The sequence below is a fragment of the Zootoca vivipara genome, chromosome 6, assembly GCF_965207765.1.
Source record: "Zootoca vivipara chromosome 6, rZooViv2.hap1.1, whole genome shotgun sequence".
Classification (NCBI taxonomy): domain Eukaryota; kingdom Metazoa; phylum Chordata; class Lepidosauria; order Squamata; family Lacertidae; genus Zootoca; species Zootoca vivipara.
Genome location: NC_142589.1, coordinates 46,731,096 through 46,756,921, shown reverse-complemented (window position 1 = coordinate 46,756,921; position 25,826 = coordinate 46,731,096). Strand labels below are relative to the sequence as shown.

The 25,826-nt window shown below is 44.8% G+C and overlaps 1 protein-coding gene across 2 annotated transcripts in view; it reads right to left on the bottom strand.

The window, feature by feature from the left end:
• Positions 1–25,826, bottom strand: part of CMIP (c-Maf inducing protein) — a 164,023-nt gene that overhangs the window by 14,398 nt on the left and 123,799 nt on the right. For both annotated transcript variants that reach the window (XM_035120939.3, XM_088672030.1), the window contains exons 4-11: positions 24,246–24,407; positions 20,840–20,881; positions 15,389–15,451; positions 13,481–13,561; positions 8,914–9,017; positions 8,254–8,358; positions 6,367–6,720; positions 1,719–1,784 (exon numbers count right to left, since the gene is read on the bottom strand). In XM_035120939.3, coding sequence (XP_034976830.1) covers positions 1,719–1,784; positions 6,367–6,720; positions 8,254–8,358; positions 8,914–9,017; positions 13,481–13,561; positions 15,389–15,451; positions 20,840–20,881; positions 24,246–24,407 — 977 coding nt within the window. The remainder of the gene's footprint in view (positions 1–1,718; positions 1,785–6,366; positions 6,721–8,253; positions 8,359–8,913; positions 9,018–13,480; positions 13,562–15,388; positions 15,452–20,839; positions 20,882–24,245; positions 24,408–25,826) is intronic.

Sequence of the window (25,826 nt, the reverse complement as noted above, 5' to 3'; positions counted from 1 at the left end):
AGAAACAAGGCTGCTGAATGGGGACAAGAATGGGAATGTAAGCACTGCCTACATATTCCTTGCGGGAAATGTAAACCCCACCAAGTGCAAGTTTCTACATGAAGATTGACACTGTAAAGCATTTGGCTCAGCTCCAGATTAGGCAACTGACATTCTGTGTTCCAACAATGTGAGACAGATCGCTTCAAAAGAGGTCTCATGATAAGACAAACACATCTGACTTTCCAAGCTGTGCCCTCTTGATCAGGAGATCATACACAGCCCTGCTTTTCAGATGATGGACTTGAAGGAGCCTTACAAACCTGCTGTAAGTGTTGTTCATATCAAAACTGCTTTTATTCCTGCTTTCTGCCTAGCAAGAGAGCTGTGTGCTTCACCTAAGGATGGAGACTGAGCTGGGCAGCAGCTGGGTTTCTATATCCCCCCTTTCCTCCGAGGAGCTCAAGGTGGTGTATGTACATGGTTCTCCTCCTCCTAGCATTCTCACAACAGCCCTGTGAGGTAGGTTAGGCTCAGAGACTATGACTTGCCCAAAGTTATCCAGTGAGCTTCATGGGAGAGTGCAGATTTGAACCCCCAATCTCACAGGTCCAACACTCAAACCACTACACCACATTGGCTGCTAAAATATGAGGGACTGTCAGGCCAAGGCAAGATTAGACTGAGAAGGGTTTTCAGCAACAAAGAGCTCCTGCCAGAGGAAAAGTCAAAGCCAAAACTATTCTGCAGGGAAATTCTGTCATCAGTGAAGCAAATGGAAACTTTCAGGGCCCAGTGATAGAAACTGCACACTTTGTAAACAGGGTTTTTAGCTCCATCCTAAGTCCCAGGTGTGTTCATTAATTGCATTGCAATTAAGGCATGGCCACATCTAATTAGCATGGCACATTAGCGAAGCAATTAATGGTCACTCTCTCATACTGCATTGCATCATGATACAGATCTGCAATTCACCCCAGGGTCCTTTGCTAGAATCACCAACTCAGGTAAAAAGATGCCAGGTGTTGTTCTATCTCCCCAGCCGTTCCAAAGCACATGCAGTTTACGAAAGCGAACCCTTCCAAAGCACCCAGACACTGAAGGATGCGATAAGCTGGCAAATTGGACAATTATAGGCTGTAATGTTCACCCTCTGGGAACAGCATTTCATAAACAATGGTGTCATTAATAGGTTTCAGAGGGATGCCAATGCCAAACTCTTTCATTGCGTCCTAATACTGCTTATGGAACAATGTGCATTTTTGTAATTATTTCAATGGGTCACCTCAGCCCTTTATGCTTGCTGACACAAATGCTTGTTTTGCTATCTGATCCTATGAGATGACTGAACTTGTTCACTTCTTCTTCCAGGATGTAGCTAATAAACTCGGATGGCTTTAAAAAGAGGGCTAGAAAGGGATGGAGGATAAGGCTCAGAGTGTTATTTGAGGAATGCACTCTTTCTAAATATTTTGCACGATATATTTTGGTCCACTCCCGTGGAGACCTGCTACTCCAGCTGAAGTGTCCCCTTAAGCCCAGGTTTACTGTCCCAAAATATGTCTTTACTGGATATTTTCACTCCTTGAGTTTAATCAAAGTCCTTGGCATGCACTGCAACATTTCAAAACAAGTATTTTAAAATCTCCCATCCAACATCTTCTGGACTGTAAGAACCAACCAAAATTTCTCAAATTTTTTGCCACTAAAGGAGATAAAACTACCTGCCAAGAACTTACTCTTTAGGGAATGGGATGGGTTGAAGCAAACTGGCAAGAGCTGGTCTCCAATCGTCATAGTCTGATCTGAAATGAGAAAAGTGCTGTTAGTCCTGGACACAATGCATAATCCACTCTCGTTTATCAGCTGTGCATTTGTCCTTGTAGGTGACACATCCTAACACATCCACCACAGTATGTGTGAATGAGATCCATCTAGGGCTGGCTCTTGAACCACCTGGCGCCCCAGGTGCTGCTGAACTACAATTCCCACCAGTCTCAGATAGCATGCCCAGTGCTCAGAGGGGATGAGAGTTGTAGTTCAGCAACATTTGGAGGGCCACAGATTAGCCACTCCTGGTCTTGGCTAAATCCTCTCCCTATAGCAAGGAGCATTATTTGTGACCCCCCCTCCATTTGTTGTGACCTTTTCATTTTCTTCTATTGTTGTTATTGTTGTTGCTGCTGCTGCATCTATAGCCCATTGCATAACCTGGACACACAATTTGCATGCATGACTTATCCCTGTCTTTCAAGATGATATGATGTGAGAGGATCATAGATCTGATCACAAGAACACAGTTTTTGGAATGGGCGCCGATGTAAACTTCAAATTAAGGAAAGAAAACGGAAAAAAAAGGTAACCTAATACGGGCCATGCAAGTTAATCCACAGCATCTTCATGGGGTCACAGGCTGCAGGTTGTGGGAAAGAGCTCTTTCTTCCTGCCTGTGACCCTGGAGAGTGGCTGCCAGTCAGGATAGACCAGCATCTGCCAACCTGGTGCCCCTCAAATGTTGTTGGACTACAACTTCCTTCAGCCCCAGCCAGCACAGGTAATGGTGATGGGAGCAGCAGTCCAAAGCATCTGGAGAGCACCAACTTGGGGAAGGCTGCGATAAGCAAACACAACCAGAGCATTTTACATGCAAAAGAAGTTGTTCCTTGCCAACTGGAGTCCAAAACATCTGGAAGGCATCAGGTTGACAAAAGATTGGAACAGACAATACTGGGCTAAATGGACAAACAATCTGACCTGGTATCTCCCCGGTGCAAACAATATGACATTCAGAAGACATTTGGAACTCTTTATTTCCAAAATTAAGCTTGGCTCACCACTTACACAGGAAGCATCAATCAATCAACAGGCCAGCTAAGTGCTCCCCACCAAATCCCCTCCCAAATCTATTAGCAGTTGCAAATTCCTAATCATGCAAAACCCCCAAAACATACCCCCTGCCACCAGCAGCTGCACATCTCTGACTGTGCAAACCTTTCTGCCAAGGTCACAGAAAGCTCATGGCCAGCAGGGCCATCAGCTCCCTAAGACACAAAGGCTTACTGAGCTGCCGCGTGACACAGCCTGGTCAGTTCTCTTTCCCCACCTTCAAACCTGCAGCATGTCAGCCTGTAACTACAGTCAACTCAGCAAATCAAATAAGCCTCTGCCTGAACTGCATGTACATCCGTGTGTGTGTGTGTGTGTGTGTGTGTGTGTGTGTGTGTACACCATGGGTTTCATTGCTCCATGGTCACCACCAGAGGCCTTTCCCCCTTTCCCAGTGTCGTCTTTCGGTTCAATAGAAAAAGCTGCCCTGCAGAGCCCATAGAGCCGAAACAATCCCAAAACATATTAGCAGCCAGGGGCAACCCCGATAAACATAACATCAGAGAATGCACACAGGGTATTTGAAGCATGCGGCTGACCTATAGGGGAATGTGGAGAAGGTGGGGCCAAGCTGAAAGAAGACCTAAGCGGCCGCCAATCTCCCCTACTTCAGTTTTCTCCTCCACAAAAGGAATCCGTTTGCAGTTTGGTCAACACCTTTTCATTGAAACCAGCCTAATTCTTTATTGATAGTTTTATATACCACTTTGTAGCACTGCACTCTTAAAGCAGCGCACAATTTAACAGTGGTACCATACCAAAACCTGTATATTCTGGGAGCCTGTAAAGGAAACCTGCCATTCAAAGACCTATATAAACTTCTTAGGCGTGATATCTATTCGATTTAAAAAAGAAAAAGAAACAAAACAGCAACGTATTAAAGGCGAAAGCATTACACTCAGTATCTCCTCTTCTACCTGGCTCTGCAAGTAAACACCGCAGCAGTCTCAGGATGAGCGAACCTGCAAATTTCAGTCTCTCAGTTTCTCAAATTTCCTTTGAAGTTCAGTTCCCCACATGAGTTTGTGATTTATTTATTTATTTTAAAAAGTCATCATGGAAGTTCATCAGCATTTTAATGTGAATTTCTCTGAATGTACCCAATTTTTGCAAAGCAGCTTTCCCTAATACAACACATTCTGTATGTTTTCCCACTAACATATGCATCTTTGCACACATTACCTGGCTGGATAACTGCATAGCAAAAGTTGGAGAAGCGCAGAGTTCAAAGGATGGCTGCGTTTCAGCTCACAAATTGCTTTAGAAAGTACAAATTGGATTGATTCACATATAAATACGAACTGGATTGAATTTCGCTCCCATTCCTATACCAGGCTTCAGTTTGAAAAGAAAGCCATTCCATCATGTGAACTACAGATCTCTGCAGTCAGTGGAGTTTAACTCTGCTCCTTATTAGAGACAGTGTTAAGGCAAACTTGTAGAAAGAACATCACAATCCATTTAATTGTTCTTTGAAGGATCTGACTCAGCACTCTCAAGCGTGATACAGGCAACAGAGACAGTGAGATTCTTTGTGCAATACTAAGCAGACAGCATATGATGGGAATAATTGCAATAATAAATTGTAATTATTCAAACCAAATCATGGATGCAGGACCCACCTATGGCTTTTTCGCTTTGTAAGCATTAGGCACTCCTATCAGAGAATAATGTGAATTATTCTTTGCCTACTCTGCAAGGTAACCGCCTTGCACTTGTAGTGCAATTCTATACATGTCTGCTCGAAAGTAAGTTATGCTGAGTTCAATGGAGTTAACTCCCAGGTATACATATAGAAGTGCAGCCTTGCAGCACAATCCTAGCCCTGTCTACTCATAAATTAAGTCCCATTGAATATAACAAGGCTTATTCCCAGTAGCGTTAGGACTGCATGCAGCCTTCGTCATTCTGAAGCCATGGTCATGAGGGATATCCAAAGATAATGCAGTAGCCTCAAACTTTTCGTCTTCCATTTATGGCTGCATCTCTTTTTATTTCTTTTGAAAGTGGATACAGAGAATTAGGTGGTGCCCAACTAAGTTCTACTTGGAGTAGATTCACTGAAATTAATGGACTTAAGTTAGTCATGACCATTGATTTCAGCCAGCCCACCCTGAGTAAGACTAATATATTTTCCTTCACTGATCAAACTGCTCCATCTGGTCCGGTGCTGTTGTCATTGACTGGCAGCTGCTCTCCAGGATTACAAACGGAGTCTTTCCATCTCAAAGGTAATAGGCAGGCCTATATATCCAAAGCCAGCTTAAGTTTTATTATCCACTGACAATTCGCACGCTCCCCTTCTGATCTATATAGAACTAGTATTCCTCCTCTTGGCTGCAGCGAGTGGCCATGTGCAAGAAAAGCCTGGAGGGTCCTCCACAGAGCAGGTGGTTTGACAAAATTTAGGAAATGTTTTTGACTGAAAAACTAACCCAATGCAGAAGACTGGTGGAGGGGACGGACGGACAGTGAAGCATGGCACATTTGACATTACATGCTTTCCTTTTCTCAGCTAGGTGATCATAAATGCTGCCTTTCCCTGCTCTCTGGGCACCCAGTCTCTTTATGGAGGGTGTACACACAGGCGACTTTTTACTTTGGAACTCTTTGCGACACTGTTGTAACTTAATAGTGCTGTTTATACTCCACATTTCTGTTGTAACTTTCAGGTTGTTTGAGTGTTTCCCAGACCTACCTGGAGATGCTGGAGACTGGACCTGTGATATTCTCTAATGCAAATCAAATGCTCTACCACTGAGCCACAACACTTCCTCTATCTAGCCCAGTACTGTCTACTAAGACGAGGTCTCGGCCAGAGAGGTGTCTTTCCCATCACCTGATCCCCTTTTAACAACTGGAGATGCTAGTGATTGAGTTTAGCACCTCCTCCTCCTCCTCCATGCCATGCAGGTGCTTTACCTCGGTCCAATGGCCTTGAGCACTACTGGGATGAGGGAGGAGTGGGGGAATCCACCCAAGATCAGCAGGGGGAGCTGAGAGAGCTGTGGTGAATTAGTGCACACGAGCTCCACCACACTCTCGAACCCCTGCACCTGTGCCTTCCGCTACACTGATCAAAGGAACATTCCGTTTTCTTCTTTGGCTGGCCCCTTATGAAGCCAGCCCAGTCTGAGAGCAAACTTGTCAGGATCTAATCCTCAAATGGAAGAAGCAAAGGGGTGACTGGCAGGCAAGGAGCAACCCAGAAAATCAGGCAGTGACATCGCTATCTTGTAAAATATCCTCAGGGGTCAACGGGCAAACAGAAACTGGCCATTTTCATTCGCTGGATGCTATTTGTGGCGCTCCGCTGGCCAGGCCAGATGCCTATTGCAGACATTAATGCCGGCATTAGATTTATTGCTCTGCTATTTGCATATCTCGCTGGATGCCTGCAGATGTGGAAGAGAAGAAGCCGGGAAGATATGCACCCCCCTCTCCCCTCCCCACCTGCACAGTTCAAGAGAGGCAGCTTCGAAAGGCATGGAAACTACTCACAGCATCTTGAGTATTTCCACGTAGCAACCGAGGATGCGATCCGCCTGGGCGCTGAGCTCAATGCTCATGGTGCTACAAGTGGGGCTGACCATCAAGCAGTCTATCAGGTTGGGCTCACTGTCGTTGCCGACGTTGGCCGTCATCTTCTGGTTGGCTGTGTTGTTGCGCTCAACTTCCACGTGGATTTCATTCGACGTGACGATGACCGACTTGAGGCGGGAGTCAGTCAGTGTGGCCTCTTGGGACACCAAGTCAGGACTCGTGTGGAGCAGCCGGAGAGGCAAATTGGGCTTACGGTCACAGGGCTGCTGGCAACCATTACGAATTTCCTTCAGGCTTGGAGAATTGTCCCGGCTGTGTTTCAAAAACATTTTTTTTTTAGTCTAAAAAAGCAACCTTTACTAGCCAGGCACAACAGAAATTAGTAAGGAGGAGGGGTAGCCTAACTGTCTTGCAATAGATGCCCAGCTTTCATCTTGGCCCCTTTGCAACTGCCACTGTCCTATTTATACCAGAGAAAAACAAACATCTCCCCAAAGAATTTACAGTATGGGCCGTATTTTTCTGAAGGCCTGTGAACTCGTTGCTAATGGGGAGGAATGTGGTTCTCTCTTCCAAATGACGCAAAAACTGTGATGAAATTCATACTCCAGTGGACAGCTGTCCAGCTTTGCTGGAGAGTTTACTTGAGGAAGGGGTAGAGTGTGGAGGCATCACCCCCAACACTCTCCCAGCCCAGTGGAAAGCTAGAAAATCCTACAGCTCTTGCCACCGCTCCCTGAACATCCTTTTCGTACCTCTGGGGGAGGCAGGGAGGAAATGGTTCACTTGGGGATGATAGTGAACTTGGCCTGGGACTTGTGTAAATATTAGCAAGCTTCCTACACTCCTGAGTCAGACCACTGTTCCATCTGCATTCAGAACCACCTACACTAATGGTTTTTCCAGGGATTCACACAGGCCATATTTGGTGATACAAGGGATTGAACTTGGGACCCACTGCATCAAGTCTGTGCTCTACCACAGAACTATGACTCCTTCCTACAGGAATCTGCCCTGGGCTGCTGTGTGGACCTTCTGTGTGTGCTCATTGGTTGGTGACAATTCATGAATCTGGGACAGTACAGAAGCTATACTGTGGTTAACTGCCATCCGCTACCACTTCAGGTTAAAATGGGGAAGGTGTGTGACGGGATGCAACCAGGCTGCACTCACACTGCAGGGCTCAGTTCCTCCGAGCATGTGTGGAGTCCCTTCCCACATACATACTTAAGAGTTAAGGCGAAGAGATTTCTGGGGCACATGACATATAGCTCTGAGGCCGGCCTCAATTCTGGACCTGGGCTTGAAGGGTGGGACAGAAGAATGTCTTACTTAGACTAAGAGGTTGGAAGTACTCTTGCAGTGCAGGTGTAAGGAATGTGGTGTTGACAGACCACAACTCCCATCATCCTTTATGACTGGCCTTGGTGGCCAGGGCTGATGGGAATCGCAGTCCTGCATCACCTGACACCATGTTGGCTACCCCTGATGCCATGTAAATTCAAACACAATTTAAATTGAACTTCATATCTGAAATGCACAAAGAAAATGCGCTGGTATTTAGGGAAAGGATATCAATGTAATGAAATAAGGTGCAGGAACCAGAATATACAAAGATACATGAATCACGCACATGTGCTTCAAAGGCCGCACAATAAACACGAAAGTGGCAATCCGATTTTTCTCCAATTGCCACTGTGAAAAAGCTGAGCCACGAACCTTTTGTGACTGGCAATGTACCAAATGAATTTTGTGATTACTCAGGCATCCAAAACCAAAGTACAAGTGAACTGTCAACCAAATGCCAAAGAGAAGACCTTCACTCCAGAGGCAGTGACTACTAACCTGTTGATGAATTCTTCGTAGCACGAATAAATGGCAGCTAAACAGACGGCCACGAGATTTGGCAGGACCCTGGGGTGGGGGCACTGTCCGGTAGGGCCATGCATGCTGGAAAGACAACACAAAGGTAGCAGCATGAGGGCACAACACAAGGCAACAGTGCTGTAGCAAATCAGAAGTGGGGAACCCTTTTCCCCAAAGGCTGCATTCTGCCAGGGGTAATTTGCTGGGGGGCTGCATGCTGGAGGGGGTAGAGTCAGAGCTACAAGTAGACAGGGCCATGTCCCAAGATGAGTACAGCCAGAACCAAAAGTAAGAGGGGCCATCCCATTTTCCCGTGTTTCCGCTATCCCACTTCCCTTCTCTCTTCCTAGCCTCTCCCACCAGAAAGTTGCTTGCAGATTGTAAGCCTGTAGCCTGAATCTATGGACACAAAATGCAGTGTAGGACTAGAATGTTGAGAAAGGGTTGCTCAGCGTATGCCCATGCACAAGGTATTTTTTTCCGCGGGAGAGCAAGGGGCCTAGATGTTTGGCAGTAAAAGAGAAGCAGCTCTGAAACTTACTACTGGCAACTCTACTGTGGAGATGAAGAAGAGAGAGGAGAATTAAAGGATTAACACCCTAGAAGGGCAGAGTGTTTGAGAGGGAACAAGCCACTGACCTGTGAATAAACTTCTTCACTACTTCCATGCCAGCGTTCAGTTCGTTCAAGGCCAGAATGTACTCCTGAGTAAAAAGCCTCAACCTAGGGCACTTCCCAAAATCCTGCCCAAAACAGGGGAGAGAGGGAGAGAGCATGAGTGCAAATAATGTCACAGAAGACTGGATAAAAGGCTTCATTCAAGCTGTGGATTTTAAGTGAGGAAATGTTCATCTGGACCTGTTTAACAATGTGAGGCAGCGTTAGTCACCACTTATAACCCCCACTTTCATTCATACAAACATAAGAAAAGTGCAGCTGGTATCAGGCTAAAGGCCTATTTAGTCCAGCATCCTGTTCAAACATTGGCCAACCAGAAGCCTAGGGGAAGCCCACAAGCAGCACCTGAGTATAGCAGCACACTCCCCACTTGTGAGTCCCAGCAAGTGGTATTCAGGGACATACGGCTTGCAAGAGTGTTGTTAGAACAGAGCCAACCAGATGGTCATTACATTTTCCATTCAAACAAGGCACAGATAACATTCTCCAGCCTATCTTTCTGCTTGTTGACTTCTGTCATGAGGCATTTTTTTTTCACATTTACACGTTGTGACGACCCTGGTCCCGCTCTCCCTTTCTATCACCGCGACCCAGGAATCTAGAGGGGAAAACACCCACCCTCTTCTCCTGCCGCCTCAAAACCAAACCCCTTTAACTAATGGGTTTCTTGGTAAGGAGAGCACTCCAGCCTGCGTGACCGGGTACCTCAAGGAACTCTAGGCTGTCCCACGGAATAACCTCTTGCCTCAGGGTCTCCCTCAGTTGGATTCCCCTACTGTAAAAGTTTGCCCTACACACTCTGGCAACTTCTTGGCGCCTCAGGTTACCCTTCTAAGCCTCCTCCGTGTGACTTCAGGACACCAACTACCACCTCCCTGCCTGAGGTGAGTTTTGTCCTCTCTTAAACCAGCACGGTTGTGAGTCCTGGTACCTCGCTGGAAAAATAAAGACGGACCTCTTTTTGACAAAAACAGAGATGAAGATTTATTGTGTTAAAAACATAAGGGTTTCTTTAACGTGTCATTTATTAATTAGCTTTGTTCCAGTTGTACAAAATAAACTCAGTTCAACATTTAACTTTAAGTTTTCCTAGCCTCTTCACTTTCTTCAAACAAACCACCACATCAAAAACCACATCCACACCCTCCTCCCTCACCCTCCTAACTCACTCAACAGACCTTCCCTCCTTTCCAACCGGGCACAGTCCCGCCCCCATCAGAGTTCTATGTCAGTCAGGCTGGAGGTGGGTTAACTCTTTGCCAGCCAGGCAGAAATAAACATTTTAAAAGTGTTTCAATTTGTCACACACGTACATATAATTAATAAATTTATGGATTGGTCCCACCAACAGATCTCACAATAAAACTTATGCATCAATTAATGCACAAAAAAATAAGATACCAAATAATCAAACAATAAACAGGTAGGAAAACATGACTCTATTTGTTAAGATAAGATTTCTACTTGCAATCCTCATAGAATCATAGAATCATAGAATCATAGAGTTGGAAGAGACCACAAGGGCCATCCAGTCCAACCCCCTGCCAAGCAGGAAACACCATCAAAGCATTCCTGACAGATGGCTGTCAAGCCTCTGCTTAAAGACCTCCAAAGAAGGAGACTCCACCACACTCCTTGGCAGCAAATTCCACTGCCGAACAGCTCTTACTGTCAGGAAGTTCTTCCTAATGTTTAGGTGGAATTTTCTTTCTTGTAGTTTGAATCCGTTGCTCCGTGTCCGCTTCTCAATGCTCTCAACAAGAAATTAGTTGCAGTCTCTGTAACCATCTCATTTGTACCAATATTGATTTTAGGAGGTTTAAATGCCTTTACAAAATTGTTTTTTAAATAGTTTCATAAACGGCTTTGGGAATCTCAGAGCTGAAAAGCAGTATATTACTACTGGGTGATAATAAGCTAAATCATACTCAAGAGTAGACCCGCAGAAATTAACAGACATTCGTTACTAAAATCCATTGCTTGTCACAGACCTACTCTTCTTTGGCAATCACTCATAGATTGTCTTCCATACACGGTTTTAACAATGGGTCCGTAAGTGACTGTGGAGGCCAATTCTGGATCCACACGTCCTTCCACAGTGGAGACATTGGTTTCCAGGCAGGAGTGCCTTCCTCTTGGCACGTTTCTCCCTTGCATCCTGAGATCGAGCTTCTTTAAAGCCCATGACACCTTTGGTAAAGGCTGTTCTCCAACTGGAGCGCTCGCAGGCCAGGTTTTCCCAGTTGTCAGTGTTTATACTACATTTTTTAAAGTTTGCCTTGAGACACTGAGGATGACTGACACTGGGTACCACCCATTGCAAACAAAACAAACAAATATTCTAAACAATGTCAAGATCCAAGGATGGCAGTATCAAACAAGTAACTTGTTTGATACTGCCATCCTTGTTTAAAGTGTGGTGGGGTCAGCAGGGGACCAAGGGGTATGAGCGCTGGGGGGAGGGGGCAGGGAGCTTGTCACCTGCTGTGATTTGACTCTGTATGTGGCCTCTGCCTGGCAAAACACTTTGCTCTTGTTTCTCCATGAAATTCCTCAGTCTGTTGCCATTCAGTGCCTGACTATAAAGCCTCCTGGTTTGACTGCAAACAGAAGTGCATGAGATCATAAAAGGAATCTAGATTTATGCTTCCACTTATAACGCCATTAGAATAACAAATGCTCTTATGATGTCACGTGTGGCGGTGGTCCAATCCCGTCACAACTAATAAGGCAGATTGCAATAGCTGAGGCAGGCCTGAGCGAAGAAAAAAACATGGCCACTTGCACACAATAAATCCAGATTCTCATTATCTAGCCTGCCCACGTTGATCTTCTAGCCTGTAGCTAAAGAGCAATTTTACACCACACACACACACCCCAAGCCATTGCCAATTGTTTGCTCCAACCTTGAACTTAATTGCTACTTAATTGGGATTTTTAAAGGAATTGTTTCCTGCCACCCGTTCTCTAGCCTGTCTCCACCACCAAAACACCCAGGCTTGTAGGCCACAAAACCCCTGGCCTTCCACGCATTTAAAAACACGTGAATGAAAAATGAAATAAATCTGATATAGCGCTGGGTTCTTAACACACACATTGTTGGAGATTCCTGGTGCCAAGTGAGAAACTGACACCAGTGGCGTGAGCCTTTCCACACTGCAGTGACCTGCAAACAGCTGCAAGATCAGTCGATGTGCACTTTTTTGAAAATGGAAAAAAGGGGCGCGTCACTTACAAAGAAATTTGCTACATAGCATAACAAGGCAATAATTACATCCTGTGGTTTTGACAGCATTTATTCAGAGAAGGGCTGTCATCCAGTTAAAAAATAGTCATCATGTGTTGAGCAATCCATTGATTAACTCTGTATATGAGCAAAAATAATTACAAACCTAAGAGCCTGGCGGCTGGATCAGACCAAAGGCCTGTCTAGTCCAGCATCCTGTTCTCACAGTGGCTGCCCAGGTGCCTCTGGGAAGCCAGCAATCGGGGCCTGAGCACAAGAGCACTCTGCCCAACTGCAGTTTCAAGCAACTGGTATTCAGAGGCCTGCTGCCTCCAACAGGGAGGTAGAACACAGCCATCAGGATTAGTAGCCACTGACAGCATAAAGACATTGAGTAGCACAAGACAGTGTTTTATGTGGGAGGAAAGAAAGATAAGCACACGGCACATGTTATCACAAAGAGCCCTGCTGGGTCAGGCCATGAAAACATAAAAAGAACTCCCCTGGATCAGACCTTGAGACCAATCTAGTCCGATATCCTGTTTCCCGTAGTGGCCAACTAGATGCCCCTGAGCAGCCTACAAGCAGGACATGCAAGGGCACCAGCTCCCTCTGAAGCAAAAGGCGTCATTTCCTTTGTTTTTAGACAACACAAGCTTGTGCCGTAGGAGAAACACGAGCGCCAGAAGCTGCTTTTTAACAGGTCAGAGACTATTAGTCCATCTGACCAAGTATTGCCTACAGCGACATGCAGTTGCAACTCAGGGTTGTTCCCAGGCAGAAATCTTTCTGAACCTCTGCTACTGGATCCTTTTCACCAGGGATTCAAGTGATTGCACCTGGATCCTTCTGCGTCCAAAGGATGCTCAGCCCCATTTTTGTCTTAAAAGAAGCAGTCTCCCCAGTTTGCAAGAGAGTGGGAGGACTCTTTTAAGTTGGTGCCTGCTGTTTGTAATGACTTGCATTTGGGGGGGGGGCACGCTCCACAACTTTGGTTTAAAAAATCTGCAGCCCAATTAAACAGGAACATCTTTGTAGCTGATTAGACGTTTGGTGTTTGTTTGTTCGTATTTTTTTAAAAGGTGGAGATTGTTATTTCACTGTATCTGGGCTGGATTTGAAATGGTTTTTATATATGAAATGGATTTTGCAAATATAAGTATTTTGATTGTGTATGTTTGTATAGAATTTCTATCATTTTTTAATTGTTGATGTTTTTATTGCTAAATCACTTTAAGATATATTTTATAGGAAGTAGTCCATAAACGAAATAACATGAATAAAATAAGCAACTTGACTCACCATATTGTGTTTGAGGATTCTTTGTACAACCGGAGTGAACACTTCTATGACCACCATGGATCGAGGGCGTTCTCTGCAATGCTGCATTAAGAAAGCACACAGGCACATATATTTGAAAAAAAGAGTTGAGAAGAGGCAACTTGATCTCTCACCAACGATTATACAAAGCCATCAAATAAATCAACAAAAGAAAATTAGGTGCTCCCAATTTGGTTTTTCACATTGTGGGTTACAAGAATGCACCAAAAATGGGGTATAACTGTGTGAAGAACTCTAAAGAGATAGCTCACTGGGAACTCTAAAAACAAATTTTGGCTATGGAAGATCTGAATCTTATGAAACACGAGGGACAACCATAGTCAATACACATTGAACTGTCATTGGGCAATTTGCCCTTTGTGACACAAAAACAATGCATGTATCAATAACACAAGGAGAACACTGCTGGCTCACACCAACAGTTTATTGTAACAACCCTGTGAGGCCAGTAGAGCTAAGATTGTATTCTTCAACCTTGGTACCCCAAATGTTGCCCCATCATCCCTGGCCGTTGGCTAAGCTGTCTGGGGACGATGGGCATTGCAGCCCAACAACGTCAGGAGACCCAAAGTTGAAGAGCCTTTTCACTGGTGAAAAGGCAGTAGCTGGCCCAAGGTCACCTACTGAGCTTTCTGGCTGAGTGGGGTTCAAATCCTGGTTTCCCACTCTTAACCACTACATTGCTTTGTAGCTAGTTGTTACCCAGGGTTGCGAAATAACAAACTCCTCCACCAAGTTGCCTGCATGTACCAGTGAACTTGGGAAGGGTCAGTCTCTCACTCTGCACTAGGCTTTGAAGAAAAGCAGAGGCAGCACAAGCCTATTTTGCTGCATCTGAAATTTCCCATGTATTCTGCCACTGGACTATGTCCCATTTCCTGTTCCTGTATGTACAGGCTGTTTTAAAAAATGTAATGGCTTTGCATTAGAATATCTGGAAAACATTGCCATAATTAAGTCCCCCAATACAACAGCTTCAATAAGCACATGGAGCCTGGCTATATGTGGAGGAAACCACCCATTTATTTCAACAGCAGGGAAAGATCCATGGTTATACTGGTGGCACCAGAAAGGAGCATGCCCAAACACTGAGGACAGGGAAGCTCTTGAATGCACAAAACATAGAGTGTACCCTGTTTCCCCTTTTTTAATACGTAGTCGTAAAGTAAGCCATGGCAGAGTTTTTAAGCATTTGAGAAGTATAAGACATACCCCGAAAATAAGGCATACTTCCGCGCTGCGGAAACCAACCCCCACAGGCACCTCCACTCACAGAGTCACTCCATGCGGCCGGCACTGCAGGAGTGCGATCAGCTGTGAAGTGGCGCTCCAAGAGCTCCGCTTAACAGCTGATCGCGCTCTCGCCTTGCTGGCTGCATTCCCGCGCTCCACCTTCTCGTCCACAGTCATCCCTGCCACTTCCATGCTTGCCGCCACCACTGGGCTCACTGCTTCTTCCTTGCCTGGCCCGGCCAAGGAGCTTGGAGCGCCCTGCAGTGGCAGGCGGAGCGCCTGAGCCAGCGGCCTCCGCCTGGCCCGGCCAAGGACTCCTGCAGCCCCGCCACTCAGAACCGGTGGCTGCTGCAGCGCCGAGCACTCAAGAGAGCCCAGCAGTGCCCTGAGCCAGTGCCCTGAGCCGTAAAAACCGTACCAGTAATAATAAAAAAAAAGACATCCCACTGAAAGTAAGCCACCCTGTGTTTTTTTGAGGAAAAAAAGTTATAAGACGGTGTCTTAAAAAGGGGGAAACACGGTATATTCAAACCTCCCGTGAAGGTTAAACCAGTTGAAGTCGGCAGCGTAGATGTGCACTGAGCATAGCAAAGTCTGGGGAATGTTTTAGAATACAAACACACATTTCAGAAATACCTTGCAGAAAAATTCACACAAGTCAGGAGGTGGGTGGTTGTTTTCCAGCAAAGGTGCAAGGGCCTAAAAATAGAGATAGGACAGGGTTATACATAGATATTTGACTGTGTCAGGGACAGAAAGTTGCATTATTATTCTAAGTTAAAGGGGGAAAATTTGAACTCATATTGATATGCAATTCCTGTTTACATATTACATTAATATATTCTGTAAAATAAGTAAGTTCTCATTTGCCAATATCAATAAGTACATACAAATGTTGATTACTTATTATTATTTTCCATCATTCACACCAACATAATAAATTAGTTTTGACATTATTGCATAGCCCCATAATTTACTTAATCATTAATTCATAGTCTGTGTGTAATCTTCTTTCCAGTTTTCTTATAAAGTATCTATATGTAAAAGGCGAAAACCATTTAAATAATAATTAAAGCAGCATCTGCCTAGTATTTATTTGCTTGCAACCCAAAACAGAAAAACAAATGTTAGGGCTGTGGTACAGCAAACACTGTACAAACACTGTCAAGCCCCTAGACCAGGCATGGCCAAACTTGGCCCTCTAAATGTTTTGGGACTACAACTCCCATCATCCCTAGCTAACAGGACCAGTGGTCAGGGATGGTGGGAATTGTAGTCCCCAAACATCTGGAGGGCCAAGTTTGGCCATGCCTGCCCTAGACTCTGTCAAGCACAGAGGTAGACCATAGGGCCCAGAGATGGCAGGGGCCTGGGGTTAGGGTTCCAGCACCGGGAGAAAAGAATCCAAAGAGGCAGATAATGTAGACTAAGACAATAGTCAGGATACTAGGGAAACACACTAAAGTAAGGGGGGCCCCACACTGCTTACTTAGTTTGCTGGTTTGCCAAGGATGCTGGAGCACAAGTTAGTGGAGTAGAGGTAAGATGCTTGAGGCTGGATTCTGGAGGCTCTGGTTTGAAACCCCCACTTCTCCCCCCTTCTTGATGCCTTAGAAGCATCAACCCACTATAAAGTTTATAAAAAAAGCAAACAACTAATAACAAAACTGTGAGGGACAGAAGTTACAGGCAAGTCCCTCCCATCTTAAGTAGCAGCTCGTCTCCCAGCGCGAGTGCTAGTGGAGAGGGAGAGGTCTCCAGCGGAGACTCAGGAAGTGGTGACCGAGGCTCAGGCAAGGTAGCGGAGCCCATGTCCAGTGTGGGAAGGGAAGTGGGAGGCAAGGGAAGAAGGAAACGACGGGGGCGGAGATTCAGTATGCCTAGACTACTTTGCTGGAAGAAAACGCGCGAATCTCCATTCGGAGGTTCTGACCCCTAACTGACAACATGTACATAGTACTGTTCTGCACTGTAAATAATCAGCACTAAATAAAAGAATGAAAAGACAACGCCTGGAGGAGTCGTTACTCTAGAGTAGCCGCTACCGCGCCTGTGACAGCAAAGTAGTCTAGGCATACTGAATCTCCGCCCCCGTCGTTTCCTGCGCAATTCCGGGGTCAGCGGGATCGGCCTTCTTCCCTTGCCTCCCACTTCCCTTCCCACACTGGACATGGGCTCCGCTACCTTGCCTGAGCCTCGGTCACCACTTCCTGAGTCTCCGCTGGAGACCTCTCCCTCTCCACTAGCACTCGCGCTGGGAGACGAGCTGCTACTTAAGATGGGAGGGACTTGCCTGTAACTTCTGTCCCTCACAAAAACCATGTGACAGGCTGGTATTTAGGGTAGTTCTCCCTAATGCCTAACCACATTTGGTGCTACAAATTCATTTCTAACCTTCTGTGCTGCCAGTGCAAAGAAGGCTACCTGGCAAGGCACATTTGTGTAGGTGGATGATGACACGTTTTCACACAACATTTCACAAATGTTACTATGGCAAGTTAGAATTCCTGCTAGTTGAACATACAGAGGAAGCTGTAGTAAACTGGAAGCACACACAGGGATTTCCATCCCCTCTGCTTTCTAACTTTCACAAACTAACATTCGATAGAGCTAAGTAAGAAAATTTTCAGACTATTAACTTGCTAAGACTTATTTTCAAAGGCTGCTCAGGGATCCTTCTTGCAAAGCAGAACTGGGGGGGGGGTCAGCCTGGGGGCCACATGCTGCTGGTGAGCAGGACCAGAGGCAAAAGTGGGCAAAGCAAGAAATGCAAATTTTACCTTTATACAGTAGGCGAGTTTCTACACATGTTCTCACACACCCCTCTACACTACACCCAGGCAAGCAAAAGAGGCATTATCAGAGTTCAATGAATCCTTACAGCTAGGCAAAATCGGGGTATGAATCAGGGCCAGTGAGGGGTGTTGCCTACAGAGAGCCCCAAGGGCCAGGGAGAGAGCCCCAAGGAGCACACTTGGCCCCTAGACCTGGCATTCCCCACCCTGCTGCAAAAACAGCTAAACTCTCCATATTTTGTGCAGGGATAGTCTCAGAGCTTTGCTGCCTTTTGTGGAAATTACTCAGTCAAAACAAGATGTTTGCTGTACCCATACCCTGGGCCATCCTTTCTCTGCCCATCACTAAGCAACTCAATGTGGTTACATACAGTAAATATATTAAAGGTTTATAGCTGCTGTGGTGCATGTAATGACATTATGTCGCTGCTACCTTCATTGTAAATTACAGTGTTGCTGGAACAAAAGATTCTCAGTATCCGGGGAGGCCCTGAGGCCTTTCTATCCCTGAACTAAGGGATTCCTGGTATCAGTTTACAAAGTTGATCTCCTTAAGCACAACAGCTGGGACAGTTTGTGTTAAACCTTTCAAACGCCAGAAGTTTCAGCACATTTATTTACCTAACAGAATTTGTATACGGCTTAAGAGTAAATGAAATCTCTAAGCAGCTTACAAAGAACGTACAATATGCGTGCATCTTTTTTCCTTTATTCTTGTTTTTGTATTTCAAATTATTAAAACAATAAAGAATGTATTAATAAAAAAGAACGTACAATATGCATCAAATTTGTCGTTAAGAGTCACAAGTTAAAAACAAGTATTTCTTTATATACTGTGATCCGTGCGGGAGGCCCGTTCGCAACCCACGTGCGGCTCGCAATTCGGCGCTTCTGCGCATGCACAAAGCGCGATTTAGCGCTTCTGCGGATGTGCGAGCACCAAAACCCGGAAGTAACCTGTTCCGGTACTTCCAGGTTCGGCGCAGTGCGCAACCTGAAAACACACAACCTAAAGCGTCTGTAACCCGAGGTGTGACTGTATATAAAAAAAACCAAAAACAGAAATAAACCCAACAAATTAAATACATACATTATAACCTAAAAATACACGTTGACTTTACATGTCTAAGTAGGCTTGCCTAAACGAAAAAAGCATTTAGCAGGTGCTGAAAAGAGTACAGCAATGGTGCCTGGCTAATGTCAATGGGAAGGGAGTTCCAGAGGGCAGGAGGTATGACAGTGAGGGATCAGTTCCTTACAAGTGCAGAAGCAACACTGTGTGGCACAAACAGAAGAGGTCAAGTGGGCACAAATGGGTAACGGAATCCTTCAGGCAAACTGGCCCCAGGTTGTTAATGATTCTATAAGGAGGAGTAGATCTGAAGTTTGGGGGTGCTCCTGGACTCAAGCTTGTCACTGGAGGCTTAGGTGGCCTGGAGTGCCTTTTCCAGCTGTTCACACATCATTCTGTTTTATCAATTATTCTACATTGCCTCCCCCTATGTTACCATATTACTGCCACCTGGAGAGGCCCACTTGCACTATGGCACAATAAAAGCAGAACAGCACAATGTTTGTGGTATAAAAAGTTACACGATTTTTGCAGGAAACAATGGGGCAAGCGTCTTGAACCTCCATCCTGTTGCTGCTGAACTCCAAATCAGGACAGCAGAAAACATTTGCTCTTGTTTTTAACCCTCAAAGTAAGGTTACCAGACGTCCCCGTTTCCCGGGGACAGTCCCCGGATTTACAAATCAGTCCCCATACAAAAATCCATCGAAGTTGAAAAGTGTCCCCAGATTCATCGAAAAAATCTGGTAACCTTACCTCAAAGGGCATTCTGACTATACTGCTGCCAGGTAATAACAGTGAGTACAAATTAACCTATTTGGGATCGAAAGGAAATGTTAACTGTGGCTTTGGAAATGGATTGCCATGACAACCACCCAGCTCAACTGGTCTCCCGAGTGGTGGCTAAGTGCAAAATTCACACCTGGTTACAGCTGTGCTCCGCTGTCCTGCTGCTTTTGCTGGAAGATTTGCCGAGACATGATATGATCAGGTGATAGCAACATCCCATATTGGATTACCGAGTAAATCTCTTGGAAATCGCCAGTGGCCGAAATTAAATTAGAATGAGGGGAGGCAATTTTCACCTCTCTGACGAATTGCTAGCATCATTAGGGTCTACTGTATTTAGTTATTTATTTATTTTTAAATGGCTCAGTGGAGAGGACAAATACTTACTTTTCCTCTTGTTTAACTAGCAAACCAGAAACATTTGGGATTAAGAGATTTATGCAGGAAACGGGTGAGGTCGGGAGTCAAAAATTGTGGATTTAGGTTTAGGCATGTTCACAATAGGAATGGAAGGAGCTGTCAATGTCAGTTCTCTCAGCATCTCATTGTTCCAATCTTAAATTCAGTTCTCCACATTTTGCAGCAAATTGCAAATTATTATTTTTTTAAATCCTCGTGAAAATTCACCAGCATTTTAGTGCGAATTTCTCCCAGCGAGCACATTTTTTATATGCAGTTTTGCCTAATGTAAACATTTTTGCAAGAAATTTTCCCTAATACAATGCATTATGCGCACACCTTCCCCTAAAGTTTGTACTTTTTGCAAACATTGTGACTTGGAGGGCCACATGAGGTTCCCCACTGCTGTGCCGAGACAAGTCATGGCTTAGCTTAGGGCAGTGTAGCATCAGAATGAAGAGCAAAGAGGCCACAATCCTCTCACATTTGCTCGCTTGAGTTCAGCCATCGCTTGTCTTAATGTTACGTGTGACGATGCTTTCAATGGAGTGCTATTTTTAAGAAATGTATTACATTTGCCCAACTGCAGCAGGTCAAGTCAGTAATAATGCAAAAACTGACAAATAAAAAAAACTGCTTAAAAAAGCCTGATGGAACAAACGCAAATTAACTAGGCAAAGTGAACATCTCATATGTATTTATGATCTGTCCCCATACCTGCTGGAACCAACAGTCGGGAGTGTGGCTTAGAGTAGAATTTATAACCATGGCTTCTTCAAACTTAGACCACTCCCATCAAGTGCCGTAATTTAGGAACTGCATTTTTGTTAGGATGTGCAGAAAAACTCTCATACGCTCATGAACCTACCATTCCAAATTTCTTTGTGGTAGTGAGGAGAAACCCTGAGAATGAAACCAGTTTTAGATCTATAGGAGAACAGTACAGAAAAATGAGCAGAAGAAAAAGAGATGGGGAAACGGTAAGCAAAACTAAATGAAGTTAACGACAAAAACATGTTACTCCATACTCACCACAATAATGTTTTCATGCTCTTGAGTGGTTAAGTTATTATTCTGAAAGGGGAAAACAAATGAGAAAATCAGCAAGCAAGCCTGCTTTGTTTTTGTTCTTTTTTAAAATCTGGGCAGGCTTACAAGTCCTTTTCCCTTAAGTGTCCTGTCTTGAAGAGTAGCCAATATAGCACAGTGTTAAAAGAGGGGCCCATCATCCCCCATACGTTCTAGCACCCATCCCTTTGTACATAGAGTTACAAGACAGGACCTGAAGAGCATCCTGTCCAAGCACAGGCCCCAGAGCAGGGGCTGGCAGAAGGTACCACAGCAGCACCTGGGTGATTTGCAGTGGATCTGTAAGTGATTCTAACTTCCAGTGTTCAGTGACAACCAAAAAGACTGTTTTCCACTAATTTTGGGCTGCTGGGGATAGGTGGGACCAATACTGGATTTTTGTGCGAAAGCAAAGACAGCGAGCTCAGCTTTGGTCCTGAATCTGTGGCCTGCAGGTGAAAATTTGCATGTGTATATGCAGGTCACCCTGGTCTTCATAACTGACTAATGACTCCCATACCAAAGGTGTCTGCCCAAGTCAACAACCCACAATGAACATTTCTGGATAACTTATGCCCAGTCGAACCATGTAGCCAAGTACTCTGACTGACAAAAGCTTTCCAGTTATCCAAAGTTAGTTCTACTCAGAATAGACCCACTGAAATGAACAGGCATCACTAACTTAAGCCCATGGAACTATTCTGAGTACAGCATAATTGCATACAGTCCCAGCGCTCTAGTAACCTTCCCCCTTACTATCCGAGATCTTTAACTGAGACTTTATGTCTAGGTTGAACATGCTCCACCACTAACCTATGGCAGGGATAGGCAACATGCTCCCCGTCAGGTGTTGTTGGACTACAATTCCCATCATCCCCAACCACTAGGTTCATTTTGGCTGGGACTGGTGGAAGCTGTAGTTCAACAACAGCTGGAGGGGTGTTGGCTACCCCTGGGCTATGGCTTCTCCCCTTACACATTTTCCTAAGTGGGAGAAGAGGGAACACAGCTCAGCAGCAGAACCTGTGCTTTTAATGCAAAAGATCCCAGCTTCAACCCTTGGCAGCACTGGAGTTTACTCCCACAAGAAGCAGTGAAGGCCACCCACTTGGATGGATTTAAGAGAGGATAAGACGAATCCAGGGTGGATATGGCTACCAATGACTACTAGCCATTATAGCTATGTTCTGCCTCTGCTGTCGGAGGCAATTTGTCTCTGAGTACCAGTTGCTAAGAATCACAAGTGGGGTGAGTGCTCTTGTGCTCAGGTCTACCTGCTTTCAGGCTTCCCACGAGCACCTGGTTGGCCACTGTGAGAACAAGAAGCTGGACCAGATGGGTCATTGGCCTGATCCAGCAGGGCCCTTATTGAGTCCTTATTTCTATGGAAAAACGGGTCTCGAGTAAGATCTTGGGTAGCAGCTGACAGAAAAGGCCTCTGCCTAAGACCCTGGAGAGCCACTGCCACAGAGTTTGGACATTTATATCTCACCTTCCAAAGATAAAATCGTACTCAAGGCAGCTCGCAATAAATATATCACAACAAAATTAAAAGCAAACCTGGCAGTAAAGCAAACTGCAGTAGCGCAGCATCATAAAACACCACCGTAAAAAAAAGCAGCAGGCCAAAGCACTGAGCTACCGGTAGATGGACCAAGAGTCTGACCTGGTATAAGGCAGCTTTTGGTATCTGACTACTCTGTGTGCATCTGCTCCCACACAGAAACACAGAAAATTGCCTTATACCAAGTTATGTCATTGGGCATCTAGCTTAGGATTGTCAACACTGACTGGTAGCAGCTCTCCAGAGTTTCAGACAGAGGGCATTCCCAGCCCTACCTGGAGATGCCGGGGATTGAACCTGGGACCTTTTGCATACAAGGCAGATGCTCTGCAGTTGAGCTGCAGATCTTGCTATATTTCTATCAACCAAGTTTGGTCTATAGTGGCACAAAACCCACCTGCACATCTCACAGACAAATTTGATACTCAGAATGCTACCATGTTGCATGGCTGATAGTATGGGAGCAGGGACTTTCTCGCGACTCTCTGGAATCAGTTGGTCTAATGAGACCTGCTCCATCCTAACATTAACAATTTTTAGGAAAAGGTGGAAGACCTGTTTTACTTTGCTCAAGCTCTGAATAGTTGCTTTTTCCAAAAAAAGGGGCATTTTTCCTTATAGCATGGACACAATCTCATTTATTTCAAAGGAGAGAGCCCAGCAATGAACCATAATCCCGATTCCCAGTCCTCGTTTTAAAAGAGGACTGGTTCCTGGCATTTGCAGAACCTGAGATGCAAGGCAAAATGTACAGACACTGCCCTTCTCATGTCTATTTCCCCCCATTCAATGTTTCAGTCCCTCGCCAGTTCCCCTGGAAAAAGTCCTGTGGACACTCCTGCTTCAAAGTGCTTCCCTTTGGCTAGAACACGCCCCATATATCAGGGATGGGCAACTTTGGAGTTGTAGTTGACTCTTACTCCGAGAATATATATTGAAATGAATGAACTTAAGTTAGCCATGCCCATTAATTCAGTGGGTCTACTCTGAGTAGGAGTATTGTGGAACACCACCCACTGGCCCTGTGGTCACATGCAGCCCTCAGCTGAATCCCACGTGGCTCTTGTTTAATTTCAAAAGCCCTCTGTTTCTTTCCTGGCAGCCCAGTAGATGGGGAAGAAGGGGGAAAGATGGGAGGATGGTCACCCACACACTTCTGGCCATCAGCCTACATGTGGCCCCCAAAAGACCACCCTCAAGATAGTGTGTCCCTCAACAGTTGCCCTATATATTTTGTGCATCTGACTATATGAGCTGCAGTCTACAAAAGCCTGCAAGACAATAAATCTTTACGTCTATGGTTCTTGGTTTTCTCACTATGACAGACTAACATGGTTTTTCCTCTGGAAGTTCGCATTTTGAAGGAATTGCCATTTATATTCATATAAATATAAACTGATTGCGCATTTACTAGTTTTCTAGGTTTATTTGGAGCTTTGAGAAAGGAGGCAGGAGTATACGGCATTAAAAAAACAAATAAATGCCCAACATCTTTCAGCAGCTGTTCACATAGTCTGCTTTTCAAATCATTTCTTATCCTCTGCATGATTTGCCTCTGTTGTTCTAACCTTCCCACCTCCCTCCACCCAGCTCGTTAATGAATATGACAAAACAGTGCAAAGATACTCCATGTTGCCTGCCTACCTGCAAATTTTGGGTGACCCAACAAATTAGGAGTCCTGGTTTGGACAAGATAAACAGCTGCATGCAATCACTTCTCCAAAGCTATTGTTTGGCATTGGATATCCAGGTACACATTTGAGACTTAACATTTCTTTTAACAGAAAAGAGCAGCACAAAGTTTACCTCTGAGAGCAACTTGGAAACAATCTCCAGTGGAGCCTGATGAATCGATTCATCCTGCAAAGGTGACGTTAGCGCCATGTCCACCAAGGTCCGGATCTCCTTCAGAACCACCTCCAAGCGGCTTGGGTTACTCAGAACCTTCTTATACTTGTAGATCTTTTTCTAGGAGAATAAATAAAATAAAAGCCACACAAGTTCAGGTGTAAGGTTATAAAAAAAACACGGGGAGACTGCAAGATAAACAACTTTCGACATCCCATATGGTCAAAAGAGACTTTTGCATTTGCTCTACGCTTCCTGCTTCTAGCTCTGCAGGTGGGGGGGGGGACCCTAAAAATGTTTAAGAACTAAGGAAAGAGGAAGCCATCTTTTACTCTGTGGTGGAAAATTACATTATTATTTTTCTGTTTTGGGGTTTTGCTTGTTTTGTTTCTCTTTAGGGTTTTAGAAACCAGATACGTGATGGCCTGATTCACGCAACAAATATTTGGCTCAATAAACCCAAATTAAAGGTAACTAATGTGCATAGGGAATTCCACCCCGCCCCCTTTACATCAAGGATGGGAAACTTGGACTCCAAATGCTGTTAGACTCCAACTCCCATCAGGCCCATAAAGTGTGGGCAATGGTCAGGGATGATGGGAACTGTAGTCCACTAGCATCTTACAGGCCGAAGGTTCTCCATCCCTGCTTTACATTAAAATACAGATCAGGAATTAAATGCAATAGAAGGGTTCTGTTATTATTATTGTCATTACATTGTTCTGTATTTTGTGGCTTTAAATGTTGGACACCATGGGAAAATAGGATATTTTGAATGGCTAGTAAATCTACTAAACAAACAAACAAACGAATGAATGAATGAATAATCAAGTGTATGGTCCTCCAAACAGTTTCCCATACACCCCCCCCCACATTGTACTAGTTTAGCTTGATGTAATCAGAAAACCAGGATTCTTAATGGATGTCATAGCTATTAGAAATTATAGGTAAATGTAGCCTCCCGTTTTCATAGACAGTATGCCTCCAACAAACATTTGCAGTAGGAAACTGTATTTTGGGAACAGCTTTGACATTTCTGATGCCCTTGAAGCAGCCATGGTGTCATACGGGTTTCACCATCATTTCTTAAAGCTTTCTGGTTTATCTGGGAGCATCTGATGCGGCAATATACTTAGCACTGGGCAGGGGTAGACCTGATCAGAAAGTTGGATGGGAGATCACTGAAGGCCCCATGTGTTAGAATTGGGGTAAAAATAAAACAAATTAGCCATGTTCAAAGTGGGTTTTTATATCCCAGTCACTGAGGCCCTTTTCAGAGATGGAAAACTGCTCAGCATAATAAATGTAAGCAATAATCTCTTCCATACCCACTCTTCTGAGGTGCCCACTTTTATGGTTCTGTTTTATCATTTACAGAGCAGAGAGCATTACAGCCTTTATCTTGTTCATCTTACAGTCTGATGTGATGAGTTTTCCATTGGCTAATGCAGCTTGGTTGATTTCGAGAACTGTGGATGCCTGATCTATGTTTATTTGCTCATCAATCAATATCCCCCCCCCAAAGATGGCATCTCGGTT